The sequence below is a fragment of the Furipterus horrens genome, unplaced genomic scaffold (genome assembly GCF_987537825.1).
Source record: "Furipterus horrens unplaced genomic scaffold, mFurHor1.1.pri manual_scaffold_12, whole genome shotgun sequence".
NCBI lineage: Eukaryota > Metazoa > Chordata > Mammalia > Chiroptera > Furipteridae > Furipterus > Furipterus horrens.
The window spans coordinates 82,998,963-83,015,302 of NW_028327182.1; the positions used below are offsets into that span (position 1 = coordinate 82,998,963).

The 16,340-nt window shown below is 35.2% G+C and overlaps 1 protein-coding gene across 1 annotated transcript in view; it reads right to left on the minus strand.

Moving 5' to 3' along the window:
• Positions 1-526: 526 nt before the first annotated feature.
• The window catches only part of WRN (WRN RecQ like helicase), a 113,724-nt gene continuing 97,910 nt past the window's right edge, over positions 527-16,340 (minus strand). The window contains exons 31-34 of the mRNA XM_090258272.1: positions 13,922-14,053; positions 11,353-11,515; positions 4,721-4,935; positions 527-1,143 (exon numbers count right to left, since the gene is read on the minus strand). Of these exons, the coding sequence (XP_090114398.1) occupies positions 1,024-1,143; positions 4,721-4,935; positions 11,353-11,515; positions 13,922-14,053 (630 nt within the window). The 3' untranslated portion in view covers positions 527-1,023. The remainder of the gene's footprint in view (positions 1,144-4,720; positions 4,936-11,352; positions 11,516-13,921; positions 14,054-16,340) is intronic.

Here is a 16,340-nt window from a genome sequence, read left to right on the forward strand (position 1 = left end):
AATGTTTAACAAAGAAAATTCTTTCATGTATTATTCATTTAACAAAGTTTAAAAAAAGTGCATATAAAAAGTTATGGTGTCATAAAAGGGGTTAATGGAAGGAGTATCAAAGATTTTTATTTTCTTTTTTTCACTTCTCTGGCTTTTCTAATTCTATAACAATCGTGTATTTCTTCTTTATTAACGACAATTATTTTTGTTTACAAAAGTCAGTTAAGGCCACATGGAAAACTGTTTAAAGCTATATTAGCTATAGTTCATCCAAATCAGTATCAACAGTATGAGTTTTAGAGATTTCAGTTATATGTGCTATAAACATAGATTTTTTAATCCAATTCTGATATCCTCAAAAAATAGGGTAATTAAATAAATGAAAGCTTATAATAGATTTATGTATGAAGTACATTTTTTATTTTATTATTTAAAAAATAACAGAAGTAGTATAAATACAATTTTCTAGTGTCACTGATCTCTTTCTTATTTATTTTTTCCCTGCTTATATGGAACCCAAAATGTTTCATTTTCACTGCTTGGTCCACTAAAACCATTTGGCAATGTGTACAAGAGTACTGTCTAAAGAGAGTGGAGACAATCGGTAAAATCACCACGTTTTCTTCCCGTACAAGACAGAATCTGGGTGATATAGGAATGTTTTACGTCACACACATATTATCACTGCATGACTACTGATCTGCTAGCTGGATCATATCGCCACACATTACATTTTCCAAATATACAGTTGAAATAAAGAAATTAGGAAACAGGGCAATGAGAGTTTCTTAAAGCAATCATAAAGGAAACTAGTGCAGTATTCTGTGATGCACTCACTCAGAAGAGACTCAAATTTAAGTGAACTGCACAAAGCTGTTTTAAGATGCCAGCTGATTAATAAACAGATGAGTTTTACTTTGAGATAAGGATAACTTTTAAACTGAAATATTCCCCATTCTTTTCCAGAAACAAAATATAGCACCTCTCTTATAATACAGCAAAACAAACTTAATTCTTCTGGCAGCTGCCATTTTAACTAAAAAGACCCTTGTTTTTGGTTTTGGCCATTGATTTCTTGCCGGTAGGCGATAAGGTCTCATTTCCTCTGGCAAACCACGCAGGCAATTTTCTCTTTGAGGTTTCAGATGAAGCCTATAGGAAAAATAACAGAAAAGGAAACATTTGCACTGTTTAAAAATGTGTCAGAAACAAAACTAACACATCACTGAACAGGCACTGCCTTCCTCCCCTTACCAAATAAAACAAAAGAGGGAGATCTTTAGAATTTACTTCTGGATCAGGAAGTAAATTTTTACAAAGATACAAAAAAACTATATCATTAATTTAGAAAATTTACTTGTCATCCTGTTGTGTATTCTTAGACACTCAAGAATAGACACTCATTTGGGAAGGAAAAAACTAGGTATTATTTCAGGTCTATGTCCTATGATGCATTTGCTTTGAGTTGACCAAAAAGGTGAATTTCATGTTCTGAGGAAGACAGCTGCCTGGGCGTGTATGTGCCTACACACACACACACACAAGCGCATATGTGTGCGTGCATACACAGTTATATTAGGCATCTGGAAAGCATGAAACTTCTGCATCTATAATGGCAGATGGACTCTCAATCATCACCAGTACCTTGTAGTTATTGAGACACAGCAGACACTAAAATAAATTTGCTGAATAAATTTTAAAAGTTGTTTTTCATTTCACAGACTTTTTGAGAATCTGCTAAAAACTAGAGATCCACTTCTAAGAAAAAAGACAAATATACCCATACACAATACTCTGCACAATTTCAGGGGGACTGTGCACCAAATGAAGCCTCACAAATGAAGCCTCAGAACCTTAAGTTAAAAGTCCCTAAAGAACAATTTTAAGAACCAAAGGCAGCAATTGTGTACTAAACAATCTGCCCACAGAAAAACATTAAACAATTTTAAGTAGGTAAGTGTTCCATAAGCCTAAAATGGTAACATGACAAGAAGAATTATCTAGAATTGTCAGAAAATCAAGCTGTGTGGAAATCCGACAACCAAGGATTTAAAGAAGCCACGTTCATCTAGACAGGTAGGAGGGGCAGAAATTCGAAGAAGCATGGAGAGGCACAGGGCCAGGGAGACAGAAACGCGCGTCCCCACATCCACGGGTGGTAGATACAAATCGGGAGGGATACCTCAGGAATGAGAGATCCCAGTCCCACACCAGACCACTCAGCCCAGGGTTCCAGCGCCAGGAAGATGAGTACCCATAACTTCTGGCTGTAAAAACCAGTGAGGGTTGGGATGGTGGAAGAAACTGGGATTCTAAGAGACTCCTCCTTAAAGGGCCCACAGGGACTTAGGACTCAGGCAGACCTACGTCCTCTGGGATTCAGCACCAGAACATCAGCTGGAAGGGCACCAATGGCATATGGGGAGAAGGAGAGAAAGTAAAGTGCAAGTGCCAGGAGACAGCTTCCTCCCAAGCAAAACTCCAGAGCTCAGGCAGCACGGCATTGTCTCCTCTGTGAACCCTCCCCTCAACAAAGCAACAAAGCAGTGACACAGGTTGCCCCACCCAGTGATTGTGTGAGGCTCCGCCCCATAGAACTTAACAGGTATACTTTTCTAGAATCAGCCACATTACTAAGACAGGGAGTCAAAGCAGCTCTATATATTACACAGAAAAAAACACTGGGAGGCTGCCAAAATGAGGAGGCAAAGAAATACGGCTTTAATGAAAAAACAGAACAAACCTCAAGAAAAAGAACTAAATGAAACGGAGATAAGCAACCTATCACATGTACAGTTCAAAACACTAGTTATCAGGATGCTCCAGGAACTCACTGGGTACTTCAATAACACAAAAAGGACCCAAGTAGAAATGAAGGCTGCATTAAGTGAAATAAAGAAAAATCTACAGGGAATCAACAATGGAGAGGATGAAGCCAAGGATCAAATCAACAATTGGAACACAAGGAAGGAAAAAGCATTCAATCAGAACGGCAGGAAGAAAAAAATTCAAAAAAGTGAGGGTACGTTTAGGGACCTCTGGGACATCTTTAAATGTATCAACATCCAAATCATAGGAGTGCTAGAAGGAGAAGAGGAAGAGCAAGAAACTGATAAATTACTTGAAAAATAATGAAAGAAAACTTCAATAATTTGGTGAAAGAAACAGACATACAAATCCAGAAAGCACAGAGTCCCAAACAAGATGGGCACAAAGAGAATCACACCAAGACATATCATAATTAAAATGCCAAAGGTTAAAGATAAAGAGAGAATCTTAAAAGCAGCAAGAGAAAACAAGAGAGTTACCTAAAACGGAGTTTCCATAAGACTGTCAGCTGATTTCTCAAAAGAAACTTTGCAGGCTTATAAGGGACTGATGAGAAGTATTCAAAGTGATGAAAAGCAAGGACCTATAGCCATGATTACTCTATCCAGCAAAGCTATCATTTAGAATGGAAGGACAAATAAAGTGCTACCCAGACAAGGTAAAACTAAAGGAGTTTACTATCACCAAGCCATTATTATATGAAATGCTAAAGAGAATTATATAAGAAAAAGAAGATCAAAACTATGAACATTAAAAAGGCAACAAATTCACAACTATCAATAATTGAATCCAAATAACAAGCTAAGCAAACAAGCTGAACAGGAACAGAATCATAGATATGGAGATCATTTGAAGAGTTATCAGCTGGGAGGCAGAAGAAGAAAAATAGCGGGAAATGTGCAGGGATTAAGAAGCACCAATTGGTAGGTACTAAATAGACAGGGGGATGTTAAGAACAGTATAGAAAATGGAAGTAGCCAAAGAACTTACACCCATGGACATGAACTAAGGTGGGAACTGCTGGAGGAAATGGGGGTACCCGGTGGGCGGGGGGGCAAAGGGGAAAAATTTGGATAAGTGTAATAGCATAATCAATAAAATATATTTAAAAGAAAAAAACATAAAATTTTGTACTTATAGAAAAAAATTAATGTTAGCAACCACTTACTACCATGCTGAATTTATCATCTAGGAACTAAAATAATATTTCAGTTATTAGTTTTCACCAGGGAATCATGTCATTTTAAACCTGGAAGATACGGAGGGCCAAATTTTCAAATTTATACAATCTTTTAATAAGGTGACATTGTCAAAAATAGTATTTTTCTCACACCAGACACAGAGAAGTACTTTTCAAAGCGTTTGATTAATAATACTAAAATAATAGTAAATTCATGGTCTTTCTCTGGTCATGCAGAAAGTGCACTGGGATATGCTCAGGATGATGAGCTACAACTATCCTGTACCTGAAACAGTTGCTGTACCACAGCAGAGCACGGTGGGTGACAGAATGAAGGACAGCCCACTTGGGGAGGTGTTTATAATAGAATTTGTTTTCATTTTCATTAATCACATCAACTGCCTTATGCTTAAAGCCAGTATTAATTACATCTATAAAAGAAAGATAATTTCCAAGCTATATAATATGAGGTACAGGAAAAGTTTAAGCTAACTTTCCATACAAGGAACTAAAAAGACAAACTATATTCACCTTTTCTGTCATTTAAAAAATCACTTTTGCCACTCAGATTTATGAAAAGCAACAGAAATACACTACACGGATTTAAAAGGTAACCTTATATCAGAATTTATGGCAGTTTAAAAAATATAGCATTCTAGTGTTAGAACATGCAAATAGAACAAACTGACATTTTATGAAAGTTCTACATATAATTAACACCTTGGTATCACAGCCAACTTCTTCCTTGCTTCTCTTAGAACTTGAACAGCTCTCTTCAGAGTTGGGAAAACATCTCTTGTTGTTGGAATCACACGAAGGTTGGCGTAACAGTCTGTTGTCACAACCATTTTCCAGGATCTCAGTTGCCATGTGGATAAGGTACGTGTCAATGTTTTCAGGAACAAACGTTCTAATTAGTTTAATTTTATTCAACTCTGTAAAGGGTGAAAAAATAAGATTTAAAAATAAATTACACAGAACATCTTAGAAAACCTAAGAGCTGGAAATGGTAAAATATTTTGGAGGAAGACAGGAAGAGGGGCCAAGGTGGCCAAAGAAAATGTTCCTCTTGCGAATGCCACTCGTGCTACAGATACGGAAGTGGGGTAAACGTGTCTGACTCCTGCCCCACCTACACACACCCTTTACGTAAAGATCAAAACCAGGTCAGTGCCATCAACTGCGCATAAATTACATTTCGCATGGTCTGATAATCAGAGCCACTGTTTCCAGAATTGTTTCTAAAGGAATCATACATGCTTCAAATTCAAAATATCAATTACAAGTTTTTTTTTTAATAATTTATTCTTAAAACAGAAGCTAATCACCTTTGCAAATAAGATGACAATTAAAAGGATCCTTTCAATGGATATCGTAGCTAACAAAACAAGCTACTGAAAATGCGTATTAGTAGCTAAATGAGTTTTCTGGGAAAGGTATATCTTATCTTTAGGATCAAGGAATTTTTAATTTTTGTAATTCAACGGAACTAATTCAGACTGTTTCAGTCTCTTCACACCTTTACAAATTATATAGCAATGACCTACAAACCACTATTTATGTTTCAAGTACTTCCTTCCAAGATCACACTCATTTGCAATTCTCTAGAGTATGGTAAAACTAAGCAGCTTAGAACCTATTCACTTATATCTTCATGTAATTTATAAAACTGGTATCAAACATTTTTGACACCCAATTCAAATGAACAATCAGAAACCAAATAGTTTTAAGTGACATTCTGAAAAGGTGGCCTTTACATTACTACAGTTTTCAGGTTTATATTCTTCTTTCCAAATAAAACTGAAGATTAAAAAAGAGAAAAAAAAAAAAAACAGGAAGAGGAAGTAGCATGGCTAATAGATATTAGGACAGTGGGCTATTTAATTATTTGGCTTGTACTGTTTCTCACTTTTAAGTTTTAAAATGCAAAACTGATGTAATCAAAACCTTGAAAAGATAACATTACCTCTAAATGTGATAAAAACAGCAAGGTTATTTTCATATCTATCAACCAGACTAATATTTTATTTGTCCCTTCGTCATTATACCATGCTAATACCACTGAAATTCCACCAATTTTACTACTTTATCATTTTTATTCATCTCCTTTTGTATGTATCTATCAGAATTTACTTTGCATTCCCTTTCATTCGTCTTCAATTCTTCCTTGAAATAAAACGTTCTGATGAACATATTACTCAATACAAATATCTTTCCATCTTCCTAGATTCCCAGAGTGGGGCTGCTAGTTCAAAGGTCTAACCTGTGATACCTATTCCCAAATGACTTGAGTGGTGTTGTCCGCTAAAATAACCACTAGCCACTGCAGCCACTGAGCACTTAAAAGGTGCTTGGCTAACTAAAATGACCGAGGAACTCAAATTCTTAATTTTAAGTATTCTAACGCAAGTATGCAGCCCTCAAATGTCATAGAAAAGCAATTCATCAATGACTGACCTCTCCATTCAGAAGCATGCAGTCTAAATGTACAGGGATGAGAAGCTGTTATTTATGACCTTTTCATTAGAAAACTGATTGAAAACTGAAACAAAACTTAAATTTAAAAACTGATACTTGATTCAGTTATCAGAAAAAATTTAAGTGTATTTGGAACAAACTGGGTATCTTCATTTATTTTATTCAATTGTAAATTTTATGAAAGTTGAATACAGACTAAGTATTTTCAAATTAAAATTTAGTATCAACCTGTAAGAATGGCCATAATAATTAATCAACAAACAACAAGTGCTGGTGAGGATGTGGAGAAAGGGGAGCCCTTTTGCACTGTTGGTGGGAATGCAGCCTGGTGCAGCCACTGTGGAAAGCAGTGTGAAGAAGGTACTGCAGAAAATTAAAAATGGATCTGCCTACTGACCCAGCAATCCCACATCTGGGAATATATCCTAAGGAACCCAAAACACTAATTCGAAAGAACATAAGCACTTCTATGTTCATTACAGCATTATTTACAATCGCCAAGATTTGGAACCAGCCCAAGCATCCAACAGTAGATGAGTGGATAAAGCAACTATGGGACATTTACATATGCAGTACTACTTGGCCGTCCCTGGCTGGTTTGGCTCAGTGGATTGAGCGTCGGCCTGCGAGCTAAGTGTCGCTGGTTCGATCTTTCAGTCAGGGCACATCAGAGAAGGAAAACTCTGACTCCAAAAAACCTCCGCTGCCTTGCGGCATACCTCTTCAGGGGAAAGGCTAAGGGAGTAAACCCCGACAGAAAATCCGGAGCCGGAGTCCCTAAGGCGGTTTGACGTTGTAGTCAACACCGGCAACTCCTGCGGCGCACCTGAAGCCAAGCTGTATTGACTCCGTCTTTCCCTTGGACCCTTCAGCTGCGAAGAGAGGGGGGGTCTGCTGCATGGGCAACAGCAGACCCTCCATATCACCCTGCCCAGGCTCTGTAGCTTCAGCTTCACTGGAGACGACACTCCAGCGTCATCGCAAGATGTCGATTCAACACGGGAGGAGACAGATACCGTGTCACTCCCGAGTCGGACTGCACAGCCATTCTCGGCGGTGCAGATAGACTCTTAAGAAGCTACACCATCGTCTCTCGAGACGGACGGCTGCCGAATACTACTTGGCCATAAAAAAACTTTACCCTTTGCGACAGTAATGGATGGTCCTGGAGAACATTATAGTAAATGAAATAAGCCAGTCAGAGAAAGACAAATACCATATGATTTCATTTATGTGGAATCTAATGAACAAACTGCACTAGCAAGGAAAATGGGGACAGACTCATAGATGCAGAGCAGATCACAGGTAGTGGGAGGGTAGGGGTGGAGGGATTGAGGAAAAAGGAAAAAGGAGTCATGGGCATGGACAACAGTTTGTTCACTGCTGGGGCGAGGGGAGTCTTAGGGGACTAAAGGGTAATAGAAAAAAACACAATAAAGAGTAAATAAAATACAATAAATAAAATTTAACATCAGAATTGAGTTATGCTGTAAATGCAAAATACATACCAGATTTCAGAGGCTTAGTATAAAAAAATACCTCATTATTTTTATATTTTTTCACGTTGAAATGACAGCATTTTAAATATATTGATTTAATTAAATTATATAATTAAAATTAGTGACATCTGTATATTTTTACTTTTTAAATGTGGCTACCAGGACATTTAAAATCGCCTGCGTGGCTCACAGTGTATTTCCTTCTGGAGAGTGCTGCTCTAGAAAACCCACTCAAATTTTCCCATACTCTAGCCAACTAATATTCTAATTGTCCTAAATTCATTTTCTTCTCTGAGTATTTAAATATTGAATAAACAAACTATACATCCTTAGTTTCATCATACCATAAATGGAAATTTTAGAAACCAACTTTTTGGGATCCACATAATCTTGTCCTATACAGCATCATTGGCTAAATGAATTATTTTGAAAAGAAAAAAATAAGATATTTTATTCCAATCTAAACAATTTACTTCTAAAATTAGAATGCCTTCTTTTCATAAAAGTATGATGTATAAACATTTGCCTATGGGATTAAACCACTATTAGTGATTTAATAAACATATAGTTGTTATACTGTAATTAGAATATAATTTTTATAATTAGAAAATTCATATATTTACTTACACATTTCTATAAGTACTCTTTCTACTTTTCTCTTACAGTCATCCTGTAATATACAGATGCAAATAAGTGGCATCTGACTTTAAAGATGCATACTATTCTGCCCTAACTTTCCATGCAGGTTAGTGCTGAAACTACCTATCAGACAGTAAAATAATGAGCACTGGCTGCACTCCCCCATTGCTTTAGAGGAGATCATATTACCCCTACTTCTGTGGCAGGTCCCTTGGAAGCCACCCCTAATTTTCCAGGCACAAGCGTATAAATAATGGGAGAATGAAATTATTCAAAATATTATCCAGATATCTCATTAAATGTCTTGCTTCATTTATTATTAAGCATAGATAGAATCTCAACTCCATAAAAGCTTAAAATTATATAAACACAATAAAACTTAAATAATAAAAAGGTACTGAATTCCATTAAATATTGTTTACAAGGACAAAAATCTACTTAGCAAATTAGATATAATTTATCAATTCAAATACTCTATTACACGGAAAATTCTCAGTTCAGTATTGTGTGAACTTTAAGTGCCAATCAAACTTGTTCATTAGAACACCAAATTATGGAATATGGCTATAGTTAAATAAGAGATAAAAATAACATCTCTGAATCATTAATATACTATGTATATCTTCATTTCTTATTATAATTTATAACACATTTCTCCAATAATAGTTTTTACCAAGGAAAAACGAGAATTCAAAAGAAAATTTCACATCAATAAATAATATCTTATTGGCACAATCAAATGAAATAAAATTTAGAGCTTACGGTTCTCGCAATCATAACTTTCTCATTTTTGGCCTTAGAAGTAAACTACAAGAATATAGTTTTTCATATTATATGTACAACATGCATACAGCATATTGGCAGAAACATGAAAAAGTGTTTAAAAGTATTCTACATTGTTCTTTGGAATTTCAATTTAATATTTATCTCTGAATGAAAATTTATTTGTAGTAAGTATACAGTGGTAAAGACAAATGTTTTAACTAATGTTTTAGTCACTAATCATTACAGATGTTTTTCTCATCTCCCTGATATTTGTTGAATCAGGATGTGCAATTATAAATAAGAGGATTTTTCATGTTTATATAGTCTGCTTAACTTTAGAAATTTCTAAACTCAGAATGTAGAGTATACTAGATATAGTGGAGAATATTTAAAGATATTAGATATATAAAGATAGTAAACCAAATATAATTAAGTACATTTATTTTACTCATCAATTAGGTTTATAAACCCAAATCCTCTATCGGGATTAGAAACTGCATATTTCTTTCTTTTAAATAGTTGGCAGTACAGCTTTAACAAGGTGTAGTAAAAAGAAAAACTTGCTGTCATTAACCTTTGCATAATACTAGGCCTCAGATTGCTATCTCTGAAACAGGATGGGAGTAGGAAAATGAAAATGTAATGGTTTCCAATTTCCTTACCAAATCAAAAATTCTATAACTTTACAACTATATGACTTTGAAATCAATTAGCAGCACCTTGATTCTTCCTCATAGGCCAATAAAATAGTACTTGGCTAAATAATAGAATCTTAAATCTTCCTCTACCATTTTCCCCTGCCAACAATGAATTGAAATTAGAGCATCTGTTTTAGATCATTCAAAACTATTTGCCCCAGATTTCTTCAATATTGGGGGGTGGGGGGGGGAGATATAATTATAACCTGCTTGAAATATTGAAGTTGTTTATAAAAAATACAGTTTTGGAACCTCCCTTCTGGTATACTTATTTATTAACTTCCTATTTTCTTAATTATCTTCTAAAAAGAACAGTGTATTAATCATAAATGGTATATTTAAGGAGCCATCAGATCTAACCATGTGCTTCTTGGAACATTCTCATGTTCCCCATCACTGCCACCACCACCTCTACCACCACCATCACCATCACCACCACCAATTATGAAATATCAGAGGTTTTAAACAGGAGTGATTGGGAACATCATGGTAACACTAACAAAAATAAGGGATTCAGAAAGAAGAGTTTTAGTATTTGCATGAAGTCCATACATGGAGTGTGGCGGATTATGACAGATTTTTTATGTCCTGGAGCTGGGGTTGCCAGGGCTGCACATTCGATCCCTGCTCAGGGCACACGCGAGAGGCAACCAATGAATGCATGGGTGGGTGGCACAGACAGTGATGTTTCTCTCTCTTTCTCTTTCTCTCTCTCTCTCTCAAATCAATAAATTTAAAACACGAAATATAATTTTTAAATAGGCATTTAACATTTTTCTGCAGGGCAAGCAAAGTGAGCCCAATTGAGGTTCTGTGGCAAAGTAAGAAGAGGAAACCCTCCTACAAGGGCCTAGAGAACTGGTCCGTCCCTTCAAAGTAGTGACAAACACCACTGACTCAGGAGATTTGAAAGGCGAGCTGAGTGAAACTAATGACAAGGAATCAGAAATACTTAGGGAAAAACTAGGAGTAAGTTTTGGGGAATGAATAGAGAAAAACTATTGTTTTTTTTCCAAGTGATGAGGTCGAAATTAGAAAAGAATGGAAGTGTACAGTTCCAGGATGGGTATATAAATTGTCATCTGACGCTGAAAAGAAAAACAAGAATTTCTCAGACTCAAACTTTCCCCTGAGTGATAATGGGAAGAAAGACTGTTTTACTAAAACAATAAAAAGCCTTACAAAAGTCAAGTTTTCATAGTGATTGCTTGATTATTTCATCTGGGGTCAACGACCAAGTCATTAGGTCTGCAGTCTAGAGTCGGGTTATTACCTGAGTTGATGGGTGGGCTTCGGAAAACATCAGTGATAATCTTCTGAACCTCTGGAGTCAGGCCTGCTCGCTCCACATCAACTGGGTAGCCAGCTTTCACTGCTTGGGATAAGTGCATGCCCACTGCTGCGAGAGGCAGATTCCTGTTCTCAGCTGCACTCTTCTACAGAGACAGCAGCAAACAACCAGTGAGTTCTTTCAAGCTTCCACTGTACTGTATGAAAAGGTCCAAAACCTTCAATAAATGTTCACTGAACAATAAACAATGTATTAGACCTTCACTTAAAATTTTCATTTTAAGAAATAATTTCTTTAAAACTACCTACATTATAGAACTCCAGATTCTACTTTTTACAATTATTATACTGAATAAAACCAAATCATCCAGCATTAGCTAAGAACTCCATCCTCATCTCTGTAATTGTTCACCTTGAAAACCTATTAATGGCAAGCAGAGAGTAATCATTCTATGTTAAATCTAAAAGCTGCCACAGCCTTTGGAAATATAGTAAAACTGTAATTCAATATTCCATATATTTTGATATAATACATAGTACTTTAGTTTCATGAATTTCCAAGAAGACAAATCCTATTACGTTTAGTGATAACATAGGCCCAGGCACATTCTATAAAGGGTTCTGGAGAAGACTTTTAATAGGTATTTCATTGGCTCTATTCATAAAGTAAAAAAATCCACAATTAAACAAGGGCTGTCATCATGTCCCTGGAACGGAATTCAACATCAATTGCGTTAAATTTAGGACACTGTCACATATTTCTGTAGCTTTTAAACAAATGTAGCCCCCAATCCATTTAAGATATGCACTCCAAGGGTTTAGTAACTCAGCTCTAAATTATTTCATGATACTCTTTTAATACATCTAGAAACTCTGAATTTGGATTGTATTTGTGTAAATGTTAATACTTTCATAGAATAGAGCCTTTAAAGCAGTATTTTCCGCCTTCAAAGGTAGGTTTTAAATTACTTGCACTAAATGTCTACCCTTTTCTACCAGATGGTGTGCACCATGTGTACATAATATCAGGGTTATTTGATACTAGGCATCAAATTACCTAAAACTAATTGTATTATTGCTCCTGATTAATTAGTCCTTAGGCATGTTTAGTTTTGTGGTTAATTTACAAGACTGTCTCAGACTTCTGGGAGACAATTACACATTGGTATTACAAAATAATATATATATATATAACTAAATAATAGCAAAAGACATAAATGAAGATATATTAGTCTTCACATTTTTAATCATGGATATGTAACATAATACATAAAACCTCATATTATGGCTGAGCACTAGCATGCACTTTATTCAGAAAATCTGAAGGCTCTACCAAATTTTCCTAGAAAGTATATTCAGCTATACCATACATATATGGAAAAATTATGCATATACAAGCATATTTAACATGTACATTTAAGTTACTGTTTGAGAGGTGGAACTTAAATTTTTATTTATCATGTTATTTGTTTCAAAAATAGTACAATGGAATAATTTGGCTTTGTACTTTTAGTTAAGGAATTTGACTACTTATGAGCTATTTATTCTTATTTACATTGGACCTTAACCAATATAAAAAGTGTGTAATGTGGCTTAGTGGATGAAGACACAGAATAGGAAAACCAGGCATTGGACCATATAGCTTATTCTAAATCAATTTATTGTCAGAGAGGATAGGAATTCAAATTAATTAAACTTAGCTGGAAGCCTCGTTCTGTTCCTATTCCACCAAGATATACTCTCCATTTTGTACAGGGTGGGGCAAAAGCAGGTATACAGCTGTTTGTATGGAAAAATAATACAATCATAAATAATAATAATATAAGAATAAACTATGTTTCATGTACTCACAACTGAAAACCTACTTTTGCCATCCCCAACAGCCTTAAAGATTTATGCCAGAACACTGAAGAAACATTAAATACGGCTATTTTTCACAGTAATTAGATTTTTTTCAAAGAGCATCAGGCCTGGTTAAAAACATAGAAGAGTACTAGAGGATACAGAGTAAGAAGCAAGTCTGGTGAATATACAAGAGCATACATGAGTGCATATATACAAGTGCCTATATGCGAGTGCATATATACAAGAGCATATATGAGTGCATATATATGAGTACACATACACATGTGTTTGTTTTTCACACTGCTCTGCTTCCTTTTTTGTTAAATTTAATGCATCTTGGAGATTATTTCTTATCTATATATATATTAATATCTTTAAACTATTAATCCACTTTTTAAAAATAGTCTTAAAATAAGGCTATTCTAATATCCCTAAGCTATGCATGTGTTTATCAGTACCTCCGATATAACCTCTGTAAGATAATCACGGTCAAGCCATACTTGCTGTTTTTACTTAACTGACAGAGGTAGACTTAGCAGAAAAAGAAAATGACACTGTGTTCTAAAATTAAATATAAAATGAAACATTATAAAATATTATAGAATTAGAAGAAATGTATCCTGAGTCACAACTTTAGTATTACAAAGCTGATAAAATGTATGTTTTGAGAAATTTAAAATTCCCTCTAACATGAAAGTAGCACTCACCAAAGACATCTTCTTTTCTTGGAACAAAGAATACGTGATGGCTGCAGACGGTGAAAGCAAGCATTCTTTGCTTTTTTCCGCCAGACTTTTCTTCTGCTGTTCTTGAGGTTTTGTACTTGAAAAGACGTCTGTCTACAAAATTTTAAATGCAGCACAAATGATGAATAATAATATCAAAATAATGATAGAAAGAATATCAATATGACCAGTAGGCATTAGGGCAAAAAAATAACACAAAACCTCTAAGGAATAGTCAAAAATTCCCTTTTGATAAGAAGCTCAAAAAAGGTTTTGGGTTTTGTTTTGCTTTTTAAATATATTGAATTAGAAAGGTAAAATAAGGCGAGAGGAAATACGGTTTTAATGAAACATTTGTAATAATAAATATGGCTGTAGAACTACAAATTTGTAATCTTTCCTTTATAGCCAAGAAGAGGCAATAAAAAACAAACTATAACGTGGACTATTCTGCCTCTGAATATTAAGTCCCTTAACCTCCCAGAAGTGACTATTAAATGAATTAATAAAAATAATTAATATTCAAATTTAGAAACTATAACCACAAATTCTAATGTATCATAAGGAAAAATGTCATAACTACATACAGACAGTTAAAAAAAAGATACATACAAACTGGTTCTTGAACCATTATGTAAATTCTTAAATATGATTCATTAAGACATTTAAAAGAAAAGAGACAAGATTAAAAAATAAGATCAATGAAGAAAAACTAGAATTATTGTAAAGCCTGAAAAAAAGGTAAAGGCCAAGTGATAGTTATGACAGGATTGTATGATGTATAATTCACATAAATAAATGAAGTTTCCCTCCAAAATACCAACTTGACCTTCCAAAATATAAGAACCCATACTAAATTAAAAGAATTAAGTCCAGCAGAACTTGGCTTATTGCAATCCACACTAGTCCACTGTTCTTGAACCAAGAGTGAGTCTGCAGATCAGCTCACAGAAACCTGGGACAACGGCAGCCTGGTGAACAAAGCAGACCCCAGAGGACCCAAGGTCTCCAGGTTGTCTCTGGGCATCCCTAGATTTTCAAAGAGGAACAGTTTTTACTAAATGAAAATAAAGTGTTTCCATCTGAGACCTTAAAACAATCGAATTTGGCCCTAAATTTCTAGGAATGCCTAAAACCAAACTCTATTAGCCAGATCCTTCAGGATTACTGTGTAGTCTATACTGGCAGACGGAATACCCTTATAACAAGGGCTTACAATGTGACCGCTAAGAGTTATACTGGCGAATACATCAAGATTTTAGGATTTATGGGACAAAATCATGATATCATCTGTAAATGTGTAACTAAAGGATTTAGGAACATCAAAAACAAAGCAAATTAATATGAAAGTAATAATCTCAAGAAGGCAGGGCTAGAATGTAATTCTAATAAGCAAAAAAATCTAATCAAATCATACTCTGTGGATAAATGACTATGTGAACAGAGAACAACCAACTGTGGAAACATATATTAATAAATAGGAAAGGCAGAAAAACAAAAGAAGGCAATGCCTCTCCAAGAACTGTTCAGATCAGAAGTCTTGGCTAACTAGATTTGACTACTACAGTTTCTTTGCTAAGTACTGCAGTATGTAAAAATGCCACAATCTGTCTTTGTTGCTGAGAAACTATTTTAGACACTCTCAGCCCTGGTCAGTGTGGCGCTCAGGAGGTTGGAGCATCGCCCCAGACTCCAAAAGGCTGGGGGTTTGATTCCCAGTGCGGACACATCCCTAGATTGTGGGTTCAATCCCCAGTCAGGGTGAGTATGGGAGGCAACCAATCAATACTTCTATCTCACATCAATGTTCTCCTCTCTTTCTCTAAAATCAATAAAAGATATTTTTTAAATTTTTTAGAAGACACTCTCAGAGTTTCCCTTGTTCTATTCCAGCCTCACTAAACAACTTTCAGATAAGTCACCTTCCCATCCATCTTCTTCTATAGAAGAGGACATGCTGGTGGGGTCAAGCAAAACTTTCCAGTTGTACTTCTCACTACAAATTAATGAATTTGCATTCTCATATATACACGTATATTTATATACACATATATTTACATACACACACATATACATAAAACCATGTTCACAGAGAAGGATAATGCAAATCTACTCCCTAAAACACAGCTCTTTGACGAGATACATCAGCTTTTAAAATTGCAACGAGGAGTACGGAAGCCCTGGCCCAGACCATGTCAAATGCTCCAGGGTGGACAGCCAGCTAGGCTTCCCCAGAAGATACATATTCTGTCTTGATACAAAAACCAGTAAAAAAATCAAAGTGTCTGGGCTACTTACCAACTGAGAGCAAGGAATACTTGGCAACTTTAATTTCTATGTGTAGTTGAAGGTAAAGTACTTTATCAACCAAAAGTACAGTACCTGTTCAAATTTAAAAACC